At 53.9% G+C, this 9,791-nt stretch overlaps 1 protein-coding gene across 1 annotated transcript; it reads right to left on the minus strand.

Annotated features, from left to right (window-relative positions):
* Positions 1–2,429: 2,429 nt before the first annotated feature.
* BMP4 (bone morphogenetic protein 4) lies at positions 2,430–9,384 on the minus strand. Its single transcript, XM_028506155.2, has 4 exons — positions 9,127–9,384; positions 5,980–6,104; positions 4,520–4,899; positions 2,430–3,515 (listed from the first exon to the last, which is right to left on the minus strand). Exons 3-4 carry the CDS (start codon positions 4,890–4,892, stop codon positions 2,659–2,661), a joined length of 1,230 nt encoding a protein of 409 aa, XP_028361956.1. The 5' UTR covers positions 4,893–4,899; positions 5,980–6,104; positions 9,127–9,384; the 3' UTR covers positions 2,430–2,658.
* Between the last annotated feature and the right edge of the window lie 407 nt (positions 9,385–9,791).

Genomic DNA, 9,791 nt, shown 5'->3' on the forward strand with positions numbered 1-9,791 from the left:
AAGCCCAGTCAAAAGAGAAAACAAAGTCAGCAGGTCACCTGGCAGATTCTGAGTGAATTATGCAACGAAAGCCGGGGAATACGTGATACGTTCCACCCCCGCCCCCCCCCCCCCCCGCATGCTCCTAGGAAGCCACCTCCTAGGAAGCCAGTTCTAGGGTAAGGGGTTTGGGCAGGGATCAACCAACCAGCTCCTCTGATGTGGTTGTAACTTTGCTGAACTCCTGAAGAGTGATTCTCCTCACCTTCCTTTAAGTAATGGGAACATTACTCTGGGGGAAAATAAACAAATAAATAAATGAGAGAGAGAGACGGAGACAGAGAGAGACAGATATGAAGGGGGAAATGGCAGGCACGGTCCAAAAGCAACTCCAAGAAGACCAAATGCTAAATCAAATCATCTTTACGCATATTCAATTCCTTATCTCCTCTCAAAAAGAATTTAAAGAGTTAAAGTTGGCCATAGCGCGTTGTTTTTCTTACTAACATTGTGGCATTAGGACTATTTTGTTAACTAGGTATATGCAATTCACAGAATTTCACGGTAAATTCCCCAGACCAAATATTTGGCTGAACAAATAAACAACATTATCCATTCCTGAAAATAAGCCAGTAGAAGTGGGGGGAGGGTGGTTGCTAGAAAGTGACCTGCGCCAGGCAGCCACCGGGCTCAGGACTCGCCCTCGGATAATTGGTCCAAGTGCTAGAGATCTGCGGGTTCCTTTCCAATGACATGGACATTTCAGAAAGTTGCTGGAAATCGGGCAAAACAAAACGAGGCCGCCTGAGGGGAACCCATAATGGGCTTCCCCTAAATGATTTATTCGACCTCCATACCATTAATCAAAGGGGCAGCGACCAGGGAGACTAGAGGAGGGGGAAATATCTCTTTGCAGGGAGTTTTGGAGGAACTGTGGAGTCTTGCTGCCTTTGCCTGGGGCTCTGATCTCCTCTCTCCACCTGCGCTCTCCTGGGAGCTGGGGCTTTGGCAACCGTTCCACTTCTATTTTTATTGGTTTCCACTAAGCTGCTCATTTTGGAGGATTGTAGGACTTCAGTAATTAAAAACAACAATGAATCCTGCTTCACCCACCCTATTCCCAGAAGCACATGGAAGTGTGTGTACATGTGTGCAGGGGGTGCACACACCACCACCACTACCCCAGGCCACCTTCGCAATGGAGAAATGCACTTCTATCAGCCCAGTCCACATTGCTTTTCTCCCAAACACATCCAAGCCTTTGCGGGGGGGGGGGGGGGGGGGGGGGGGGGATGTGCACATAGAAATGAGCCTAAGCAGGCTGAAATTCCAGGGCTTAATTTAGGTGCTGGTGGCAAGTAAGAAAAAGCAAAGGTCCCTCATCTGGTCCTCTCAGCCACTATATGCCTGTCCTTTCAGAAAGTAATTTCTGTGCCTTGCTGGCAGCCCTTAATTGAGAGAGACTGCTTAAGCACATTAGCATTTTCCTTTCTTACTTTAGCCAAAATTTGAGCTTTCTCCTTGAAGAAATCCTGGCTCAGAACATCACATCCAAGTGTATCACTTTCTACCCAGCTCCAGGGAAGGGGGGCCAGGCAGTACAGAGATGAGGAAAGTTGGCATTTGACGCAAGAGAATCTATATAGTGGAACACTTTTACAGTGCCTACTTAGAAATTCTGACCCTTCAGCATCTCACCCCATTGCCAGCCCCCAGCCAGTCCAATCTGAACCCGAAAAAGGCATTCATGTGGGAACAGGAGACAAGAAAAAGAAGTCAAAAATACTATAGAATTCTACCACGTAGTATATTAAAATAGTGGTCACCAAACTTTTTGATGGTAAGGCACATTACTTATTTTATTGGCTAAAACCCACTTCTCAAAAAAAAAAACTATTAAGAACACACACATATATACACGTTAATATGTGAGTGTGCAAGTTAGTTTTGAATGGAAATATACAACATGGTGGCTGATCGTAACTGGAGACATCCTGGGGTAGCATAAAAGCAGAGGTGGGAATCATTCCCTGAGAGTTGAGATTCTTACCCATCACACTTAGCTGGGAATGCACCTCTAACAGGTGAGCAAATCCAGAAGATGTACAAGGAGCCCAAAACTCAGCCTTTAATCTGGTTTACTCCTTTTATCCCACCGTTTCTCCAAGGCATGTGCCATCCAGATGGGAGAGGATGCTGCGTCCTTGTTAACATTAAATAGAAATGGAAAACAATTCATCCTGGCAATTACCATCTCTCTCTACCATCAGTTTACTTCCTGTCCCTAGAACTTAACCACCTCCCGTTACCACCCTCTGACTTCCACTGTGCCCCCAGGCCTACCTCAACAGGAAAAAAAATTCTCATTCACAAGAGATGGGGCAGAAGGAAGAGAAAAAGGATTCGTGAGAAAATAATATAGTTTACCTTTAAAATAATGACTCATTTTATTTTTTCTTTTAATACGTAGTTATAAATATATTTTGTCAAAATATATGATCAATATGGTCAAAACATTTGCACGTAAAGTCATAAATAAGGTCAAGGTGAATGTTTAGGATTTTTTCCTTTTTTTTTTTTAAGATAAAAGTCCAGCTATAAGGAAGCAGTCTGTGTAGTCTGTGGGTGAGTGGATGGGAATGTACGTGTGTGTGAGTGTGTCCCCAAGGACCGCTGATCTCAGCGGCACCCACATCCCTCTACTACCATCTCCTGATAGTTTTTCAGTACCACCTTGTCATACTCATCCAGATAGAGCATGGAGATGGCACTCAGTTCAGTGGGAACACAACAGGCTTTGGGGATACTGGAATTGACAGAGTTGACCAGGGTCTGCACGATGGCATGGTTGGTTGAGTTGAGGTGGTCAGCCAGTGGAAAGGGGCAGTCCCCGTGGCAGTAGAAGGCCTGGTAGCCCGGTGGGGCCACAATCCAGTCATTCCAGCCCACATCGCTGAAGTCCACATAGAGTGAGTGGCGACGGCAGTTCTTATTCTTCTTCCGGGCCCGCTGGGGGTGATGCTTGGGACTACGCTTGGCCCTTCGCCGTCGGGTCAAGGCGTGTCCCCGGCCATCATGGCCAAAGGTGACCAGGAGGGGCCGGAGCTGGGCCCAATCCCCACTCCCTTGAGGTAACGATCGGCTAATCCTGACATGCTGGCCCTGGTGGGTCCGTGTCTGATGGAGGTGAGTCACCTCAATGGCCAGCCCATAGTTTGGCTGCTTTTCCCGGGTCCAGCGAAGGACTGCAGGGCTCACATCAAAAGTTTCCCACCGTGTCACATTGTGGTGGACCAGTCTTGTGTCCAGTAGTCGTGTGATGAGGTGCCCAGGCACCGATTCTGCCGGGGGCTTCATAACCTCATAAATGTTTATTCGGTGGAAGCCCTGCTCCCAATCAGGGCCCTGGTCCACCTGCTCCCGGAAAAGTCGAAGCTCTGCAGACGAGATCACCTCGTTCTCTGGGATGCTGCTGAGGTTAAAGAGGAAACGAAAAGCAGAGCTTTCGCTGGTCCCTGGGATGTTCTCCAGATGTTCTAGGCACAGTTAGGGAGAAAAAGAAAAAGGGAAGGGGGGGGTTGGAAAAAGCACATGAACTTTTCTGAGAGATTGAAAAGTCAAGAAATAGCTAAGAGTTGGGTGATGAGTGGTGAATTCTGTTTATATAGTGGAAGCCTATTTGGGGGAAGCAAGCTTTATCTTTTAATTTGAAGAAGCAGGTAAGTGGGGCAGCTAGCAAACTCAAAGGGACTTAGCTAGCATTCTGCAAGCACCAAAGACAGAAAGTATCTCCCAACCTCCTTTATATGTCTAATAATTTCCATGTGTCAACTCCGTATTCCACCACCATCAAGACTCCCCTTCTAAAGCCCTCTTGGCTTTGTGTACACAGTTTTCTTTACAAGTGGTTGTAAAGAGAAAGAGGGGCCAACAGAGCAGAGGCAGGAGGAAACATGCACACAAGCACCCTCTCCCTCTTCCTCCATTTTCGAGTATGTTACTAAACATTTCCCCAGCGATCTTGGAAACACAGAGCATGCCTTGTTGATCATGTTACAGAGGGGAAAATAAATTCCAACACAGTAATGATGCTGGTGGATTAATAACTCAGATTTACTTTGGAAAAGAAACATCCGCTAGGAAACATTCAGATCGGATTACAAGGCCCCTATTGAATAAACCTGACAAACACACAGCTGTAACATTAAATTCAGTAGGTGCTTTGAAAAAAAAAAAAAAAACGGGCACAAAACCTGGCAGAAAAGGCTTTGATATAGCAAAAACACACCGCTGGGGCTAGCCCACGTCTGAGTGGTGTCATTCCCCTTCCCTCAGCCCCTCCCCTCTGTCTCAGAAAAATAAATTTAGCCACAGCTCTGGAAATTCCTGGAGGTAGGCAGCTCTGTTCCCCAGCCTGCTGGATTTGGGGCTTTGATGTAACCTGAACCCTACTCCCCCAGGGCTTCCACTGCCCCACTAGCCAACCCTATTGGCCCTCCCCCCGCCCAAGCCCAAGCCCAAACTCGGGGCAGGGACTGACCTTCGTGGTGGAAGCTCCTCACGGTGTTCGCCCGACTGGCCGGGCGCTCAGGGTACTCCAGAGCGATGCCGTGGCTCTGCTCTTCCTCCTCCTCCTCCCCAGACTGGAGCCGGTAAAGATCCCGCATGTAATCCGGGATGACAGCGCTCTTGCTAGGCTGCGGGCGGCGGCGCAGCCCGAACATCTGCAGAAGTGTAGCCTCGAAGTCCCGCAGGAGCTCATGGCTCTGCCCTGAGCGGCGTCCTCCCGCGTGGCCCTGAATCTCGGCGACTTTTTTCTTCCCCGTCTCAGGTATCAAACTAGCATGGCTCGCGCCTCCTAGCAGGACTTGGCATAATAAAACGACCATCAGCATTCGGTTACCAGGAATCATGGTGTCTCTGGGGAGGGGGAGGAGGTGAAAGGTTAAAGAATAAATAAACACCAATAACTAGAGAGAAATGGAGATGTCTCCGCATATGCATACAGGGCGAGAGATAGAGGGTCAAGATGTAAAACAGGTCAGAAAGATCAAGTTTGTGTCTTCTCCCTCACACACCCCCCTCCACCACCAGCTGCAGCCATGCAAGGCCTGAAAGTAGGAATTGCCCTGTAATTACTTGGTCTAACTTGTTTACAGTCAAATAACCCCAAATCAGATAGCCTCCATCCTGTTAATCTTTTTTTGTCCCAACTGCTATCTGAGCCATGATCTCAGCTTGGCTTCTTCAAGGATAAACAGTTAACATTGAGGAGGTAAAAAGGGTGGGGGAGGGGGAATTAAAATGCCATCGCTCTCCACTTCAGAACTTCAGCCTCTCCCCCTCTTCCTCCACCCCCATCTTCTTCCTCCGCCCTCCCAGCCCAATTTCCACAACTTCCAGCTGGTTGGGAGCAGGAGGGAGGAAAAGCAGGGAAGCAGGGGCAGGGCAAAGACACAGAGCGGCAGGGTCCAGAAGCCGCGATCAAGAACGCGGTCTGGAAGCTGACCGAGCGGCTCGACGTTTATTTTACTGTGGCCGCTGAGTTTGAAATGCCCAGCAAAAAGCATCTGATCGTGCCCGCTCGCTCACTCCCAGGGAAGGGTGGGGGGATTCCGGGAGTGACCTCTGAATTTTGACAAGCAGCTGGGAACGCGACAAGGAGGCATCGGCAATACCCCTAGTCAAGTGGGAAGAGGGGGTTACTAGCCCGTGAAGTACAACCCGGGGCTGGGGGACCTTTCTTCTCTTTAGCCCCGTCTCGCTCCGCTTTCTTACAACGCTCCCAATCTGAGAGCGCGAGCGGGAGCAAGCTGCACTTCAAACAGAGCCGGTCTGCCTAGAGCACCACGGCTGCCCCGCCAAGAAGAAAGCGACAGCGCTGCCAGAAAGCGGAGTGTGGGCTCTGGAGGGAAGGTCCGACGGGAGGGACACAAGACGCGCAGAGGTGGGGAGGGCAGAGTGAATTCCCGGGAGGGGAAGGGAGAGGTGTCTACTCACTGACAGAAAACAAGGCATATAATAACAGTCCATGATTCTTGACAGCCAATCTGGAACAAACTTGCTGGAAAGGCTCAGAGGAGCTGCAGCAGTGCGTAGCTCTGGATGGCACTACGGAATGGCTCCTAAAATGAATATTTGAATATAATGAGACTGGCGCAGACGGGCTGTTTTTCTTCCAGCCCCTCTGAGTCACGTGATCGCAGAGGCCCCGCCCCGCGCACGGAGGAGCCCGCCCTCCCCGCGCCCGGCGGCGGCGAAAGGGCCCTCACGCCCCAGCGCGGCCCCGCCTCCTCCCGCGCGTCCAACCTCCCAGCTTGCGGCCGGAGCTCCCAGCTATCCGGGAGGAGCTCCCGGCTGCGAGCCGCGGAGCCCTTCGCAGGTCCCCGGGAACAGCAAGCGGAGGACGCGTCCCCGCCTCTACCTGCGGCGTTCGGGACGTCCGGCAGGGCACTAGCCCCAAGCGGCCTGAAGCCGGGGCATCTGGGGCTCACTCTAGGGGCTGCGCCCTTCAGCGCACACCCCGCTCCAGAGGCCCGGGAGCGGGGACGGCGGAGTCACAGCCTCTCAAAACCTCACCACCCAGGGGCACTTAAGAAGCGAAGCGCTAAGAGACACACGTGCGCGCGCACGCACCCCACCGCTTCCTCCCCAGGGTCTCCGCGAGGCCAAATACACCTCTTAGCGACAGTCACCCCTAGACGAGCGCCTGCGAGCGCGCAGCTTGAAAGCGGCTGACCAAATCCCGCACCGGGCCGGAGGGTGGAGGTGGATGGCGCATGGCGCGATCGACGTGGGAAAGTGGGGAGGGAGCAGCCGCTAGGCTGTTTCTTCTTGTTCCATTACGGGGACAATCTTGCGTCCCCTAGAGCAAAGCATTAATCCCCAAAGAAAGCTGTCGGTAGGGCCATGCTGGGCGGAGGCACACTCAAAAGGAGGCGTCGCCGCGGAAAGGGCACATCACAAGTTTCAGGTCTTAAAGTCGCCGAGGCTTTGCAACGCCCGAGCCGGCGCAGAAAGGAAACCCCACCACGTTCCCAGGAGTCGAGAAAACCGTGAACAGCTTTCGGCCTGCGCTCGACCTCTGCGTCTGCGTCTCTCTCTCCCTCTCTCCAGCTTGTCTTATTTTTTATAAACCACCACTCCTCCACCCAACCCCCCCCACTTCCTTCCCCCACCCCCTTCCTCCTTTGCACCAGCTGCAGAATCGCAGCACATATTTCTTCATGAATATTACCAATCCACAGCTCAAGGAATTACTGGGATATCCTGACTAGCCGAAGATGCTGCGCGCGTGGGTAGCTCAGCACAGGGTCCTTTTCGCAAATCTGACCCGTGCAAATCTGCGTCAGCGGGGCCCGCCCCGGGGTCCCGAGCCCCAGGACTCCTGCTCGAAACCCCGCTGCACCCCGCCTCTCTTTCCTGAGGCTGTTCTCAGTTCCTGCCGTGGGTCGCTGCAGACAGAGATCGAGGGCTCAGTTTGCCCGCCTTACTCTCACCCACGGACAGGAGTTTCTTCTTGGGGGCAATCCAGTGAAGGCTTTGAGGAAAAGGAGTAAAAAAAATTAAGCGTTTAGCCCTGTGCTCCGAGCCGCCGTTGCCCGGCGCCGCCCAACACCGCGGACCAGGGTGCGGAGGCCACCGGCGCCCCTGCGCTACGGTCCCAGCCAAGAGAGAGCCGCGCTGTTTTCTGAGCGGCTTTAGGTTTTCCCGCTGCCGCGCCACGGCTAGCACTGAATGCAAAAGGGTTGGGGAGAGCAAAAGGGGTTTCCTTTCTTTTGGAGGCTCCAGGAACCCTTTAAAAAAAAAAAAACCCTCTGGGAGGAGCTTTAGAAATGCGGAAAGCAGACGGAGAAGGGGCCGGTCCCCGCAGGGCGAAGGGACAGTGGAAGGGGTCGGCGTCTGGAATCTCCGGACCAAGCAAGGGTGACTGCGGTAGCGCACGCCGCGCTCAAACTCAGAGGTTGGGGAAAAGCTTGTTGTGTTTAAATTTCGGATTTCATAAGTGGGAATTCATCTCTAATCGTGCTTTTCTCCCTCATTTTTTTAATTAAAAAAGATAAAAGGTGAAAAGAACTTCGGACTGACCTTTTTCTTGGGGGGTGGGGCGGGGATACAACCGCCGGCGATTGTCCCTCACTTCCCTGCCGGAGTTTTCTCCCGACGCCGGTTTGCTGCGTGATCACCTCAGTTTACCAAGTCCCTGTCTTTGGGGACTTTCACGTCTCACAAAACCTTGAGGCTACAAACCACAGTCCTTCCAAACCATCCACGTAAGAGGTGCACGGGAGGCGTCTGAGGCCTCAGGCCCAATTCCCACCGGGAGGGGTCTGCAGGGACCTGGGATTCCGGGACCCATTCCGGTCAGCTCCGGGAAGGGAGAGCCAAGAAGAGCCGCGCGTCCGCCGTGCCGCTCGCCCGCGACTCTTCATAGGAAAGGGCTCCGCAGTAAGACTCGTCCCCAGAGCGCCTGGCATCCCGGCCATCGAGACCCCACACCACTAAATGATAGAGGAGAGGCTCCTGGGATGCTGCAAGCCCACGAAGACAGTTGGCAAGCTCTCAGAGGCTTCCGTCGGCTGGGGGCCGGGTCGGGTGACACTCCCCTCCAGGCAGCCCTGCGCTCGGTGCGCACGCTCCAGAGGCAGGAAAACAGCGCTCCGCACCTCCGACCAGCCCCAGTTAGGTGTTCTCCCTCCACCTTGCCGTCCCCTCACTCTCTTCCGACCTCTGAGCCAACATTCCTTTCTCTCCTGGCCCTTCCCGTCCGGAGATCGCAAACGCCAGGCTACGCGCAACATGTTCCGCTCAAGACCTCGCAGACTCTCCAAAGACCCCCAACCAAAGGCTTCCCTTCTTCCCTCCTCTCCTGCCCCAAACCTACTAAAGGTGAAAACGGCCATGGGACGGAGAAAGTGGCCTGGGTGGAGGCAGTAGCCGATATGGAAGTGTCTTTCAGCGCCAGCATCCCTACCTCTAGCACCACCGTTGGGTAAAAGAAAACACACACAAAAAAGTGGGGCCACCTTTTGCCGCGACCACAACCTGAGGTCCCCCCGGTTTCTCTTCCCACCCCACCCCCCACCCTCGCAAGGATGCGCCTCGACCACTTCTGCCCGGCGCCCCGCGCCAGGCAGCGTTGCTCACCATAGGTCCCTGCAGTAGCGGGCTCGCCAGCACCAGCTCCTGGGGACCTCTGAACAGCTGCTGTGAACCTAGGCGAGGGCCGAGGGCTGAGGCGCTGCAGGCTCGAGACGGCGCGGACGGGAATCCCATCGGGGAGGGAGGCGAGACACTCAGCCCGGAGCGGCAGCGGCGTCCCCGGCTACCGTCCCTCAGCTCGGATGCCGCACTCACCTAGCTTCCGGGCCGGGCTCCGCACTCCTGCCCTCCCTCCCTCCCTCCCGCTCTGCCCTCCCGCATCTTCTCCTTCCTTCTGCTTCCCTCGCTCTTTCTTTCTTTCCTTCCTCCTCCTCTTCCCTGGCAGCCCCTCCCTTCTTCCCTCCTCCCTGGTTCGCCTCCCTCTCTGGGATGGGAGCCCCGCCCACATCCTCCTATCCAGCCGCCGGGCCTCGCCTCGCAGGCCGGGTCCCGGAAGCCTGGGCTGCGCCGGAGTCCGCAGCTGCCGCCTGGGCTGGGACGCCGCTGCCTGCAGCTCTGGGAAGCGTCCGGGACTCACCTGGGGACCACGTGCAGAGGTACTAGAAAGCATGCACCGACTAGTCGCAGTACCTTCCAAAAATACCCATGGGAGTCTGGGCTTCCCTGAGTTTAGAGTAACTGCTGCCCAAACTGATGATTAAAACATTGAG

This window comes from Phyllostomus discolor, chromosome 1 (assembly GCF_004126475.2).
Source record: "Phyllostomus discolor isolate MPI-MPIP mPhyDis1 chromosome 1, mPhyDis1.pri.v3, whole genome shotgun sequence".
NCBI classification, from domain to species: Eukaryota; Metazoa; Chordata; class Mammalia; order Chiroptera; family Phyllostomidae; genus Phyllostomus; species Phyllostomus discolor.

Coding starts and splice junctions, on each gene's coding strand:
- BMP4 (XM_028506155.2), bottom strand. CDS start 4,892: ATGATTCCTGGTAACCGAATGCTGATGGTCGTTTTATTATGCCAAGTC. Junction 3,516..4,519: donor GAGGAGCTTCCACCACGAAG/GTCAGTCCCTGC, acceptor AACTGTGCCTAG/AACATCTGGAGAACATCCCA.